Here is a 15,351-nt window from a genome sequence, read left to right on the forward strand (position 1 = left end):
GCCGCGGGGCATTGTGGGTGCCTGGCGGAGTTATGGTGGCGGTGTAGGGCTCGGCTGTGCAGGGTGGAGGAGGCCGTGCTGTGAGTGCCCGGGAAAGCGGCAGGGGGGCTGCGGGAGGTGTCTGAAGGCGGAAAGGCGGCTCTGGAGCAGGGGGTGTCGCGGGCTCGGCGAGGGGCCGGGTTGCGGCCGGGCCTGACGCTGCGATTTGGATCCCCCGGTCAGGGCTCAGCCCGGCAAGGCCAAGGCGATCCGGCTGCGGGCCGAGCTCGGTCGTTCCCTCTTGGCTGACAGCTCCTGGTAGTGCTAAAGAGGCTTCTGCAGGTATTTCTGAAATCCGAGAGGTTTAGTGTTGAGTCTGGGTCTTTGAAGGCCAGGTTGAATCCAGACTGAGTTAGTTCTGCGTGGAGCTGCGGTTGTTTATCCTGGAGAAGAGGAGGCTCAGGGGAACCTCATCGCTTTCTACAAGTGCCTGAAGGGAGGCTGGGGCCAGTTGGGTGGGCGCTTGTTCCAGGACAAGAGAAAATGACCTGAAGTTGTGCCAGCGGGGGTTTAGGTTGGGCATTAGGAAGAATTTCTTCACCGAAGGAGTGATTGGACATTGGAATGAGCTGCCTAAGGATAGTGGAGCCATTATCCCTCGAGGTGTTTAAGGAAAGACTGGATTTTGGCACTTAGTGCCCTGGTCTAGTTGACAAGGCTATATTCAGTCACAGGTTGGACTCAACAATGTCAGAGGTCTTTTCCAACCTGGTTAATTCTGTAACCTAAGAGAAGCAGGGATGCTTTCCAGATGCTTCCTGAAAATACTGGAGCCACACCAGATCTTATTCTTCACTTGATTTCCTGGATCCCCCTGTTATACATAATTAGAACAGGATAAGTTGTGGGAACAAGTGACTTTCTTGGATCATGGGTCTGGCAGAATGTGTGCCAAGCGATCTAAAATCGCTCACTGATCTTCAGGTGGCTGGTACAGCATCACTGAAGAGTGACAGCTGTCCTTGATTAAATAAACCAAGGCTAGTTACCATCTCACTTCTTTTAAAAGGTGTTTCCCTCTGTTAATTTTGTTTTTTGAGTAGTAGTTCAGTGACAGTAACTGTTCCTGATGGGATGTTACTTTGGGCCACACATGATCTTATAATTTTGATGCTGAAGTTGGGTATTTTGTGCTCTCATTCAGAGTGACAAACTAACAAACTAAGCTTGGTTTGGGCTTGCAGGGTCTCCAGGTCCTATCAGGCAGTGCTGAACACGGTGTGTGCTCCCGGGGTGGCTGAGGCTGCTTGGAGCCTGTTTCACTCTCATGCATGGAAGAGCTGATAGTAGAAATTTGGGCATCTGCCAGTTTGGTTTTTAGGACGTGCTGGGTTCCTGCAGTTTCTTTATCCAAGCTTTTTTCCTTGCCCATTGTTTATGTTGCCTGGTGTTCATGAGTGGTTAATGATCAGCACCATCCTAGGCACGCTGTGTCCCTGTGAGCCAGGAGTGCTCTGGGGAGTGATGAAGGGCTCAGCCCAGTAGGCAGTCCTTCTTGAGGGTGGTTTTTCAGGAGGGGAAAGAGTTTAGTTACCAGACTGTACTGCTTGCTTTAGGGATGGGAGATCAGTTCCTGGCTGTGTTATTTGCTTTACAAACATAGCTTCATACTTAAATAGAGTCCATGTATCATTTCCCAAGCATATTGGAAAAGACTGTTGTGAAACCTGAATAGATTCTGTCAATAAAATGCTATTTAAACTTGGAGGATCGTGAGCTGAGTGACAGCTGGTATACCACCTATGTGTTACCACTGGGGCTTGTCTCTGCTTCTACTGTTCCAGGGGCAGAGTAGCTCCTCATGAGTGCCTTACCCTGTGAAGTAGTAACAACTTGTAGTAACAACTTGTCTCATCCCTTGGTTCTGTAGGAGTGAAGATGACGACAGCAGCCAGGCCGACATTTGAACCTGCCAGAGGAGGAAGAGGAAAAGGTGAAGGAGACTTAAGCCAGCTATCCAAACAGTATTCTAGCAGAGATCTTCCTTCTCATACTAAAATCAAATACAGGTTAGTATCATTTTTGGAGTGTCAGGGCAAAGCAGGCTGGGAATGACTGTTTTGTTATGAGTGGCACTCTAAAATTTTCTCAATAAATATTGATGTGCTTGACACTGAGCAAGGTCCACAGATTGTGCAGGAGTGCTGAACAGGTGGGCTAAAAGTGAAAGTCTCAAAAGCAGAGCTAGGAGTTCAAATGCATTGCAGGTGATTTGGGGAGGTTTAGTTTTAGTGATAATTTGTTGCTGTTTATGTTCATGAATTATCAGAAGATGAACATTGGAGACTGAACTTCTTGGGCAGTGAAGTAGAAAGTGAGTTGGCATTGTGGCTGAACCACAGGGAGTACTGTCACCTGCAGAGCAGGTTGGGATGAGAGAAATGAAGTTGAGCACATCTTGAGAGCTGGAAAACCACGTCATGTATTTGGCAAAGGACCACTGTGTAAGGGCATTGAGAGGAGGCAGGGGAGCCATGGAATAGCACTCAGGTAGTGGGATGTGTTGGAAGAGCTGATGTTAAGCTGTAGGTGGTTTACACAGGTCCTGGGAGAAGAAATTTCTTTAACCTGTGAGAAAGATAATGTGATCTCAGTAATATTTTCCTATGTTTGAAATGAATATTTTTTTTTTCTTTTTGAAAGAGTAAATAAAACCTTGAGTCAGTATGATAAAATTTAAATTAAATCTGTCACTCTAAGAATGCTCATTTTATCTAATCGATGTTACTCTTGTCAGTGAAATTACTGTTAAGGTTTTGCTTTTGCACTTTTTTGTGTAGATATTTACCCTGCCACCTCTTCCCTCCTGCCCCTTTGGTTTTCAAGAATATGTATTCATAAGGGAGCTGAGTGTTTTGGAGAATACCAAAACAAACAACACAAAAAGTGCTCCCAAATGGGGAAAATATCTGGTGGTTTGTTTTGTAAAAAAAAATTGGGGTTTGGAGCACCAGTCTGTTGCTTTGGAAGATGTCTGCGGGGACAGGAATATACAATATATGTTTTAAGTCCCTCCTTTTGTGTGAGAGGGAGAGATGGAGGGAGCATCAAGTGTCTTCTCTTCTTCCTCCCAAATAGCTAATAAAAAGTTGTCTTTGTTAAATTGCCAGGACTGCATCACTGCAGGAGAAGTCCAGTGTTTCAATCCCACTTATGTTTGTGTGCATGGCACAGGGTTTGGGGAGATTTTGCAGCTCTAACAGGGATTCCAAATTCAGTTTTTTAATTACAAAAGCAAATTAAAGGCTTCATTATAAAGACGGGCTGTGCACACAATGTGTTTATAATGGCTCACGTCTGGGCTTCTTCCAGGCACTCTTACTTCCAGCACTGGGTTCAAAGAGAGGTGCTTGTTTTTATTCACTAGTTCTTTTCAAGATATCCACAAAAATTTCAGCAGCCTCTAGGTGGAATTTAATCTGGCTCAGATATATGTAGTGCACTGGTGTGTTGTTATATAAAAGAGAGGTCGTATGTATTTACAAGGTATTTTGCCTGTTGTCCCAACTTTTTTATTATTGGTCATGGTCTGTGCTCATGGAGAAGAAAAGGTTCATGGAGAGGATGTTCTAGTCTTGGTCTTACCTGTAGAACATCCTATCCGTGAACCTTAGAGATTGGGTTTGCAGCAGCAACTTTGGGTGGTAAAACAGTGAAGAAAAGTGACCATGATGTTTGTAGATGTCTGCCAGGACACTGGGATTGGACTGCTGGAGAACAGAATATTTCAACCTAGTGAAATGCAGACAGATGTTACCATCCTGTTTTGTAGGAATTTAAGCAGGCTCTTTTCATCCATTCAAGAGCCACCAGGAGGAGCAGGGCTGTGTGGTGTGGCAGGTCTGTGTGTGCAATGGATACGCACACAGGAGGGCTCTGCTGAAGAGAGAATAAACATATATGTACATGGAACCCAGTTCTTGTTCCCTGTCCTTACCTGTTCAGCCCAGGATTTAGTGGCCTCCATGAAAAACTTGTCCCCAGCTGCAGAGTGTCAAACTCCAGGCTTTCTCCCTGTTTGTTGTTGTAGACAGACCACTCAGGATGCTCCTGAGGAGGTGCGTAACCGGGATTTCAGAAGGGAGCTGGAGGAGAGAGAACGAGTTGCTGCCAGAGAAAAGAACAGAGACAGACCAACCAGAGGTAAAAACCAAGAAACAAAAATATTAACTCCTTTGTGAAACATTGCTCTTGCATGAAATTTGGTGTTGTAAGAAGTTTGCAGTTGCAGACAGCATGTCATGAGAGTAGAATTTAAGGTATTGGCCTGATAGTTCAGAGCTGTTGACCTGCACGGGAATGTCCACTGTCTTTCACGCTGGCTTCCTGCTAGCAGAAATCTAGGCCAGCCCATAGAGAAGCATGGCCAGCTGATACAGGATAATTGTAATGAATTGGCAACAAGTGTGTACAGCTAATAAAGGCTTTTTTTTTTGTACTTGGACAAGCAAGACAGGAAGGAGAAAGTAATGACTCATTTTCTGCTGTTACAGCACCAGTGTAACAATAAATCTGTTTGAAAGTGTGCTATTCTTTTCACATATGGTGAAGTAATAACAAAATCAAAGAGCCTTTTGAGAAATTCTCATTTTTAGTATTTAAGTACAACCTCTTGTACTTTAGGTTTAGCTGTGAAGCTATTGCATGGCTTTCAAATTCACAGGAGAAAGTAGATGTGGTTTGGACCAAACTAGCAGACAGTAATGCTTTGAGATCATCCTAAATGGCAACCCTCCAGTTGGATATACGTAATAAAAATATTTCTCCACTTCTGTTTTTTATGGATTTTTTTTTCTGATTAATAATAATGTCAATAATAATTACTTAAAAAAACTTCTGGAGGCCAAACTACAAGTGTGGGATGTTATTGCTGCTCTTGAGGTTTCCTGCAGTGGGAATGAACGTGGGCATTAAATTTGAGAAGTGAGGGGAAGGTAAGCATAAGCTTGTTTCTCTTACTCTAATGCAAGACAAATTGTGAAGATTTTTGCTTTCTGACACTAGATGCTGTTAAATGAAGTGACTTAGACACTTTTTGTTTTTACTCTTACACCGTAGAACATACAACATCATCTTCTGTGTCTAAGAAGCCTCGGCTAGACCAGATTCCTGCTGCAAATCTTGATGCAGATGATCCTCTTACTGATGTATGTATCTTCTTTTCTGTCTTCTTTCCATTTGTTACCCTGCCTGAAGGATTTGCTGTTAATGCTATAGGTACTTCTAGGTTGCCTAAAGATTTCAGACAGGTTCCAATGTATTTTCCTTTTACAGCTTCTGAAGTGTGGTGAAAGTCCAGAGTGGTTCAGAGGACTCTGGTCCATGCTGTAGTGGTATTCTTGGAAAGCACAAAAAATCTAGGAAACTGAAAATACCACTTGCAGTATGGGGAATTACCACTGGCTTAGTAAGAATTCCCCAAGGGTAGAGCTGTTGGGGTACCTGCGAATGACTGTCTGCAGGAGCCACCAGTGCTTGCCTTTGACTGTGCTTCTTATTGCTGATATCTAGGAGTTAAGTCAGAGGCTTGACAGTAAGCTCTGTGTTTTTTAATCCTGTGGTTTTTGGTCCCAGCAGTACTGGACAGGTTAATCAGGCACACAGAATGACTTGTATCACAATGATTGGAGAGTGACTGGGGACAGCCATTCTCTAGAGCCTGTCAGTTACATAGCATTTTTAATTGCAGTCATCCCAAAAGCATAAACATATTTTTCTCTTGACTTTACTATAAAAGAGCAAAAACCCTATTTGTATTGTATTTGTTGCTACCCAAGTATTTCAGAAATCAGCCAGCAGCAAAATGTAGCCTTAGTTTGGCAGCCCAGGGCCATTTTTTATTAAAGGAAATGAGCTGATTCTTGCTTTCCATTTGTTACTATTAGGAAGATGATGAAGATGAGGACTTGGAAGACAGTGATGATGATGACACTGCAGCCCTTCTGGCTGAACTGGAAAAAATCAAGAAAGAAAGAGCTGAAGAACAAGCTCGAAAGGTAAAATCTCAGACATTAAAAAGCACTTGTTTTTTGTGAACTGATGTCTGTTAAAACTGGTGTGCCTTAAGTACTTGGGATGAGTGAGAACTGGTAAACAAAGTGCTGTTCAAACCTCCTCTCAGATATGGATTTGTTTTTCTGTCTAATAATTACTGGGGTTTTTTTCCAAATAAGACATATTGAATGTTTCACTCACTGAAACATTTCATTCCCTTTTCTTACACTTTGTACAGGCAGTGAGTAAAGATAGTCTTGATTTCATGTGTAAGTCCTCTGCACTCAGCTATCATACCAAAGGATATAGTGGCATTAGTGAGCTGCATGCAATCTGGTGTAATTTAGTTTGCTAACTAGCTTTTATGAAACAAGAAGTAATATTTTTATTTATGAAATAAAAATGTGTGCTTTTTGGTGCTGCTTCTTATGGCTGCAGGTTTTATACAGTAGTTGTCCTTTTACAGCTTTGGTGCTGCAAGGAGCTCCAATTTGAACTGTAAGACCAGAACTATTTTCATGTGATTAAACACAGGCAAATTCATTTGAAAGTTGTCTCTGCAAAACCAAATAACAATACAGTAGTCTTTTCAGAACTGGGACACTCCATTCACATGCAGCTTTCATACCTGTCTATAATCTCTCTCTCTACATCATATTCTGCCCTTGGAAGGGGAGGAAAGTCCCTGTAGTGACAGATGTTTTCCTGTGAGTGGGACTCAATCCTGTGCTAGTGGTCCTTGGTGTAAGAGGGATTGTTGGTGTGGAGTGCATTAGCAAGATTCCTAACTGTTGATTGGACTTCTAGGTACTGGGAGTTAGGACTAGTTTCTGGGAGTGGTTTGTGTTGTCAAACTTAGCAGGTTTTAGGTTTGTATTGGGTACTGGAGTAACATTGTATTGCAGCAGTGTTTAGAGTCCAGGTATTTCATCTGCACTGCTGAAGCACTCTCCTCTGGTGGTGCAACAGAAGTAGTGGGTATGTACAGCATTCCCTCCTCTGCTTTTACTAAGTGCTTTCTATTTTTGAGTAAGGCTTAAATAATTTTAGTGCTTTTGTGAAACTTTGGTTCCTTCACCTGGAGTGGTTTTGTACGTTTTTATAGTATAGTCTCCATTAGTGTAAAACAAAACAAATGCCCCAAACCATCAAAAAGTCTGTCAGAAAACCAAGCCACCTGTCACCTGTGTGTAAACTTATCTGAGGTATTTTTTAGAGCATGCTAAATAAGCACATTAGATGCTGATTAGGAGACTAGTCAAAGGCTGCTCTGACAATGTCATGTTTTAGTGCCTCTGTACTTGTAACCTTTCCTGTAGCTTAACATACACATTCATAGTTCAGTGTTTTTCATGCATGCTTAGCTGGCAGCAAACAGGGCTGAGCTTCCAGTAGATACTAGGAACAGCTAGGAGAGGATAATGTTTTTACTGCTGTTGGCAGCATTGTAGTTGTGAGCCTGTTCTTGCCTAACAATATAAAAATTTACCTTTAGAATCAACAAGGCCTGTAAAACAAGTGAGCTCTGCAGTTTTGCACTTAAATAGTATGCAAGGCTAAAAGCTGTACCATGCTGCTTCATTGCAGAAATTGTGCTGTACAAGACTGTTGCTGCTTGATTGCCCATCTGGCCTGTGAGAGGTTTTCTGCATTAAAGGATGTCTGAAAGTATCTCTTGTGTCTTTATCTAGGCATTTGAGGCACACATCATGGAGCAATGAATTTGTCTTTTGTAGTAACAACATGGTGAAAATTACTTAAAAACACTGTCAACAATCCGACCATGTATTCCTAGGTGAAATGTACTAAACTACAAATTAAGTGTAGCCATGTGTAGGAAAGATTTTAACTTCACTTGTCCTTGCACAGTACTTAAAATGAAATTGTCAGTCTGTGTGGATTTTCCACTCTGCTGGATAGTTGTAAGTTATGCATCAAGATTAAGCAGCATAACTGGTCACATTTCAGTGTAGAAAACTTGCATTAGGAAAATAATAGTAAATTGCAGCTCAGATAACTAAGTGCTTGCTTCTTTTATAATGTGTGAAAAGTAGGAATATCATAATCTCTCTGAAATTCTCATTTTGTCACTAGATGGTGCTAAAAGCCACAAAGTATTTGGGATAGTTCTTGTTTTGTTTTGCTGTCTCCTACAGGTATTCTGTGTTACTTTCATTGATGTTCTCTTACCCAGCAGCAGGGCTTGTAATGTCCAGTGCTGCATGCATAGTGAATAAAATTGTGTTATTTATTTGCAATAGTGCCCACTATTGCACACTCAGAATCTAGACCTGCAGTGTTCACAGGTAGTCTCTCTTTAAAATTGGCATCTTCAATAAATAGAGGGTGCTCTACAGGTACCTGGAATTAATTTTCTTGTATTTTTTTGGGGAAGAGAAAACTAAGACTATTTTGATGGAAAAAGTTAAATCCAGAGTGGGCCACAGCCTTGGAAAGTGTCTTTAGGAGTAAGGGTCATCTTTGGAAAGAAGTCCTCTGTTTGTTGGCTTTAGTGTGCAATCTGTTTAGGTTATGCCTTGTTTTCCACAGCTTTGGAATAAGGTGTTGCAGGCTAAGCATTTTAGAGTTATTTTAGATAAAATCCTTTTCCCTTAAGGTGCATGTTATTTCATGTTACTATGTACTGCAAGCCATAATTTAGACCTAATTTTGTAAGTAACCTTGTATTAATAATTCAGATGACTTCAGGATAGCATCTCATGTAAAGTCTTAGCTGTGCTGTTGCTGTTAATCCAAATCCATGTACAGGAATGCTTTACTTGCTGAAATGCTGCTGTCCACAGTAGACAACGTGGGTAAGCCAGTGGCCAGGCAAAGAGAAACTGTGGAGTGAATACCTGTTCTCTCTTCACACTGATCTTCATTCTCTAACCCCATTGTTACACAGACAGATTAATGTGTCTCTTCTTGTCATCTTCTTGGAACATCCCAGGGTCTTAACAATATTAAGTAGGTAAACTACTGTAACATATCCCAAACCTGTGCCATATGTAGATTTTTTTCTCTGATACTTTAGTTATTTTGATTACTTCTGAGACTTCATTTAGAGTAAACTGTATTTTTGTTAATAGTCTTCACTCATAACTTTGGTGTCCATTATTTAAGTTGCCATTAAAGGAGAAGGGCTTCTTTCCAAATGTATCTGTGCTGAAACAGCAGTTAAAATATGTGAGTCTGCTTTTTATGGGGTGTCCTGTTCTCTGTTAACTTCCCTTATGGGCAACACCAATTTCCATAGAAATCCTCTAAATCTAATTTTGACAATATTAATATTAAGAGATTCTAATTGTCTGTCAGTCAAATAAACAGTTCCTCTCAAAGCTTGTTAACTTCTCAAAATGCGTAATTCCCTGAAGTTATGTAGAATCATTAAATAAATACTATGAATGTTTTTTAAAAATTGTTTGAGCATGGGAATCCTCTTGATGTTTCCTCTACAATTGTAATCTCAGATTGTTTCCAGTAGACACTAAGCTGACCAGGAAATTCTAATTTTGAATGCCCTTTCAGTGGAATTATTCTAGGTCTGTATAAAACTGTACAAACCCAAAATCGGTGTCTGTTTTAGCCATCCACGGATAGGTTTCAGGAAACATTTCAATATTCTAAATTAAGCTTTACAATGCTTTTGTTTTTCAGTTTTCAAGTGCTTCCTTAAAAAGTAAGTTGAAGTAATAAAAAGAAACTTCAAACCAGTGAGCAGTTAAATGTATGTGTGCAGTTCTGGCAAACCTGTTTTAATATCCAGTCATTCTTTGCTTAGCTGAGAGCAGAAAAAGTTTTCAGTTTGTTTTCTTAACAGTTTTATTTCACCAAGTTTCTTTATAACTGAATATATTAATTTACTGGTGGTCAGAGTAAATCTTAGCTCTGCCCCCTGTTTTAGCTATGTCACAGGCTTTCAAATAAAACATCAGAAAAGGAGTCTTTGTAGCTATTAACCTTTTCACTTTAAATCTCAAAGATCTGACTAAAACTAGAAGATCAAATCAGTGATTAAGAAAATTTTAGTCAAGAGGCAAAAGCACATGGCAGAGTCTGTTTCTTCATTCAGTGTTTGAGACATGCCAGGAACACTTAAACCTTGACGAGAACTAGTGATAACATCCCTTTCCCTGTGGACAAAATCACAACAAAGCTGCATGTGGACACTGCCATTGTGATTACTTGGTGCTCTTTGTTTTTGAAGTTCCAATTAATTATTTGAATCTCTGTGTTGCACAGTTAGTAACTTGCGCAGGTTCAGATAACAGGGTGTGTCTGTGCATTCTTGAATTTCATTCCCTGCTGCTAAAGGCAGTGCTGTCATAGTTTGTCATTCAAAAATTAGCATTTAAATCAGGTTATGCAATTTATATTTTTAAACTTTTTTTCAGCCTTTGATGAGATTGGGTATTTCAGGTTTTCTTTCGGCTGCTCGACATCTATAAAATCTGAGTAGGATAACTAACTTTTATACAATGGAGTCATATGGGGAATTTCAGCACTTTCTGTAAAAGTAATCTTGCTCTGTGCTAAAGGTAGGAGCTATGCTCAAAATAAACATGGTAACAATGTTTTTCTTTCCTTTGCAGTCAGAAACAGATATGCCAAGGAAAGAAATTCCCAAGATTGCCTCTACCACTTGTTTTATCCGCCACTTCCCAGTCCCCTGCAACTGTAGTTGACTTAAGTCAAGGCAGTGTTTTTGCTAGCAATAATCAGCTGTAGACAGAATTCAGTTGAGCCCAAAAAGCCAAGTTGTTGGGGCCAATGTACAAGTTGTGTCTCGTAGCCTGCATGGTGGTGCAGTGGAGGTGCAGGCAGCAGAGCCTGGAGTGTGGTTGGGTTGGTCTCCTGTGTCATAATTTAGTGTGAGCTCTAAAAGCAGTCTTGGCTCCCTCTTGCATCCTCTAAGCTCACATCTGCCAAGATGTGAGCTCAGGTGCGTATGGGACCATGTCCAGCTGTTGATGTCTTAATCCAGAGCTAAATCTCTCTTTTAGTCTTACACTAGTGCTTGTAGTATAACACTTCTTAAAAGTGTTATTTCAGCTTTGATTTTTTCTTTCTATCACCGCATTTTGTCACTTAATGCTTTTCTTTGTTATTAGAAATCAGACTATGTCAGACTGATTGAGGCTGAAGGATATCATGTGGGTTATGTCAAAGCAGATAAAAGGTTAGAGTGATGTATGTATGTGATGCCTTTTAGAAATCTTAGTATAGAAGATTAGAATGTGCATCTGTGTGTAGGAAGTACATGGGAATTCTGTATGCCTATTTTTTATGATTAATACTGGCTTTATCTTTCTCTAGTGATTCTGAATATTTCCCATTCAAATGACTGAGTGCTTTTTGCTTCTCTTCATGCATGGTGGAGAGTGCTGGAATTGTCAGCTTTGTAGGAATTGATGAGATTAAATCTGAAATGGGGAAAGGGAGGCAGGAGGAACTGCAGTTCCTCCTGAAGAGGTGCTGTCTGACTCCAGTCAATTTTGGACCACTAAAAAAATTGTATGTGAAATGCATTGTAGTTCTCTGCATGTCAGTGGTGCGTGGATGCATTTTCAAGCATCATAAAAACCCAAACCAAATTAGTAATGTCTGCCTCAGATAAGGTAATGCATGATGCACAGGTTCAGTGACTTTGGATCATGGCTGAAGTTAATGTCCTAGAGGATGAGACTGCCCATGCTCTACCTGCCACCTTCAGAAGAGTTCACTTGGACTCCAGCTCTAAAATGAGAAACTGCTGCATCTGTTTGCATATAGAAGCTTGGAACAAGTTCTCTCCACAGAGCCATTTTTCAATAGAGGACTATTAATTTCTTACAATGGTCTTAGTAGTGCTGCCTTCTCTTGATTAGGAATTTTTGGTTTGTAGCCTTTTCATTTGCTCTCAGTGTCTTTCCCTGGCCTGTTGTGTTTTCAAAGCCTCACTTTTAATGCAGCACTGGAGATTAAAGTTAGTGGTGCAGAGCCCACCTCATTTTGGACATCACAGAGAAAACTTCACATGCTTGCATCCAGCTGTAAATTTGCTGATGGCCATAAGCAGTACCTGATCACCTCCTGGGAGGTACCTGAAGATCAGTACTGGGTTTTTGCTTGTTCCAGTATCCAGGATTTTGCTTGGTTTGAAAGCAGTGCTTTGCATGCATGTGCTGTACAACAATCTGAGGGCTGCTGGATTTCTGGTGGGAACACATGGCAGCAGACTGCAGTAAATGGGATTTCATGGCTCTTGGCTGTTCCATGTTACATGGAAGGAAGATGGTAAATCAGAGGCTGGCATTCTGTGCTTAAGCAGCTGCATACATTTCTTGCCTCTGATCCACAGTGAAAAGTATAATTTGAGTTTATATTTCTAACATGGGAGGAAATTGCTGTTCCATATCAAATATTTTTGTTCTCCATGTTTCCTTACTTACTGGGGTGATAATAACAGAAGCCGGACTGCAAATATTAGATTTAGAGCTGTTTGAAAATTCAAAACCTCAATTGATTTGTGTTAATAACTTCTAATTGTTGTGGTTTGTGTTAAAGCTCCATGGATACAGTAGCAGGAAAGAGCAAGTTTTTCCAAGGCATATATTTTAATAAGGGCATTACAGGGCTTGTCCTGAAGCTGTACTTTGCTTTTGAGTAATGTGCCCATCTGGGGAACTTTTTCCATCCCACTAACAATTAATTGCAGCTGGTTCTACATTTTGTGAGAAGCAGTGTAATGGTAGGTGTTTTTTTATAACTAAAACTTGAGTATATTTTGAAAAGTAAAATCTTTACCAGTGATTCTGTATCATCTACTGTTTGTGTGTACATTAAGTCCATGTTCTTAAGAAAGCAGAGGTATTTTAAAAGAAAATTTCATAGAATCACAGAATGATTTGGGTTGGAAGGGACCTTAAAGGTCATCTCCTTCCAACCCCCTTGCTGTGGGCATGGACACCTTCCACTAGACCAGGTTGCTCAGAGCTCCATCCAGCCTGGCCCTAATCACTTCCAAGGATAGGGCATCCATCCAAAATTTCACATGCCTAATCAATTTAATAGAAAAATACTGTAAATTATAGGTAATAATAAATAACTTAGTATTGATTACATGTTTGAAGCTAGGAAACTCTGGCTAGCATCATCATCAAGTTTAGCTTTTAAACCTTGTTAACTCCTGCAGCAAGGAAACTGTTTCCTGTCTTGAGATCCTGTAGAAGTCCTCAGCAGTTAATTTACTGCAGGCTTTTTCTTTCTCCCTAGCTTGGGGACAAACCCTGACCTCATGATCTCTTTGTTTTTAGTTTATGTAATTTTTAAAATGGTTTGATGGTTTGATTCTCCTGCAGTGCTAATGAGGTTTCAGTTCATTTTTTAACCAGTGTTTTCACGCCATACTTCAGAGTAGGAAACCTACGTAGTCATCCTAATTTAAAGAATTACTTTCTTTCCCTACTAGTTCTTTCATCAAGGAACACTCCCTACAACATTTGTGGAAGCTTGTGGAAAAATATGTAAAATTAATATTAAACATTAATTTTGAAGTCTGAAAACATTTAAGTCACTAGATGTGCTAATAGAGCTTGAAAGTGTGGGCAGTGAAATTACTTTGTGTTACTTGTAGTGCATTGCTTAACTTAGGCTTGAGTTATATGCATTTGACAGTACAAGGACAAGAAAATTTGTCTGCTTCTTAATATTGAAACTCTTAAATAGTCTTATGACATCCTCTGTTCATTTCACTGTGGTGAGATTCTCAATATTCTTTTTAATTGGTCCCTAGGGAAGTTGTAGTTGTAAAATCCAAACAGCTGCTGAAAATAGAGAAGTTTTAATATGCTGTATGTTTTCTTCTGCCTACTGAATATTGTATGATGTACTGTCTTTTCTCATGAGGATAAAGAAAAGCTTTTAATGTGTATACAGTTTTTAATATAATAAATATGTATGTGGTAAAGCTAGAATTTACCTGAATATTTGATGGCACATCAGATCTAAGTAGAGCCGATATGAGCGTTGCTAGTTTGACAGTTTATTAGCAAAGTCAATGTAGAATATCTGCTCTGTAGAATATCTGCTTCTGTCCTTAATCTCCTCATGTGCAAGTGCCAAACACTCTGAAAAATCTGAGCTAAGAATTAAAGCTCCATCTCTGTGAGTATTCGAAGCTAAATAATGTGTGTCTCTACCAACTAGAGGAGAAAAGTGGCCTAGAAAAATAATATATCCATTTCTGGTTCTCAGGAACAAGAGCAAAAGGCGGAAGAAGAGAGAATTCGGATGGAGAACATCCTGAGTGGTAACCCACTGCTGAACCTCACTGGGCCAGCACAGCCTCAGGCCAACTTCAAAGTTAAAAGGAGGTACTGTGCAGTCTGTGCAGTGACACCCATCCCCTTGCTGACTCTCACTGTTCAGAGTCAGAAAGTGTTAGCACTGTAGTTGGTTTCTGTTTCCTTCCTCAGATCTTGTCACAAGCGTGTAGGAGATAGCTTGGGGTAGAAAAACAGATCATCTTTTCTGAAAGACTGAAATCTAATCCTAATGACTAGTTGTTCTGTAAGAGGGTCAAACTTCATTTATGTGTTTTTGTATATCTCACCTAATTTTCATACAAGCTTACTGAAACGAAAAATTTCTGTTTTCAGGTGGGATGATGATGTTGTCTTCAAGAACTGTGCCAAGGGGATAGACGAAACGAAAAAGGACAAAAGATTTGTCAATGATACTCTGCGATCAGAGTTTCACAAAAAGTTCATGGAAAAGTATATCAAGTAGTACAGTTTTATGTGCAGTAGTGCAGAAGGACTTGGTAGGTCATGGCTGTTCCCTCCATTTCCCTCAGAATTTAAGACTGAATGTTTGGTCATGGATTCTCAAATGCTTTTCCAAGATCAGCAACAGCTTCACAATTAATAAGTGATATGTATCTGGAGTTTTTATTCCTGCATATTGTTTTCCTTTACAGTTTTAATTAAACCAGTTTGTGTCTCATGAATGTTTTTTTCCTTCATGTGTGTTTACTTTTACTGTCCACCTGTAAATGGTAAAAGATAGAAGCTGATTTGCAATAAATACTCCTGATCATTTAAATTGCTTTCCAAAATGCCCTGTATTTGTAGTGATGATGGTTTGTAACTTACACAACTTAGATAGATGTCAGTATTAATCAAAGGTGAGGAAGAGCTGAGTATGGGAAGCATTGTGAACTGAAAAGAACTGTACTTTCTGTGGCAAACTGGACTTCCTCTTAAAAGCTAGTTAGAAACTTCATTAATCTTTGGTTTTAGTTTCTTTTTTTCAGTCTGTGTGTGTGCCCTTTAA

At 40.1% G+C, this 15,351-nt stretch overlaps 1 protein-coding gene across 2 annotated transcripts; it reads left to right on the top strand.

The window, feature by feature from the left end:
- On the top strand, positions 1 to 15,120 carry CWC15 (CWC15 spliceosome associated protein homolog). 2 transcript variants are annotated; one of them, XM_054269841.1, is made up of 7 exons: positions 1 to 80; positions 1,910 to 2,048; positions 4,070 to 4,182; positions 5,098 to 5,186; positions 5,925 to 6,035; positions 14,272 to 14,390; positions 14,676 to 15,120. In XM_054269841.1, the coding sequence occupies exons 2-7, from the start codon at positions 1,918 to 1,920 to the stop codon at positions 14,803 to 14,805; spliced, it is 693 nt and encodes a 230-aa protein (XP_054125816.1). In that variant the 5' UTR covers positions 1 to 80; positions 1,910 to 1,917; the 3' UTR covers positions 14,806 to 15,120. The 2 variants fall into 2 exon arrangements, with proteins under 2 accessions (XP_054125816.1, XP_054125817.1); XM_054269842.1 differs by lacking the exon at positions 1 to 80 and adding an exon at positions 234 to 321.
- The last annotated feature ends 231 nt before the right edge of the window (positions 15,121 to 15,351 follow it).

This window comes from Melozone crissalis, unplaced genomic scaffold (genome assembly GCF_028551555.1).
Source record: "Melozone crissalis strain CALT ecotype California unplaced genomic scaffold, PUWL_Pcris_2 ptg000008l_1, whole genome shotgun sequence".
In the NCBI taxonomy this organism is placed as follows: domain Eukaryota; kingdom Metazoa; phylum Chordata; class Aves; order Passeriformes; family Passerellidae; genus Melozone; species Melozone crissalis.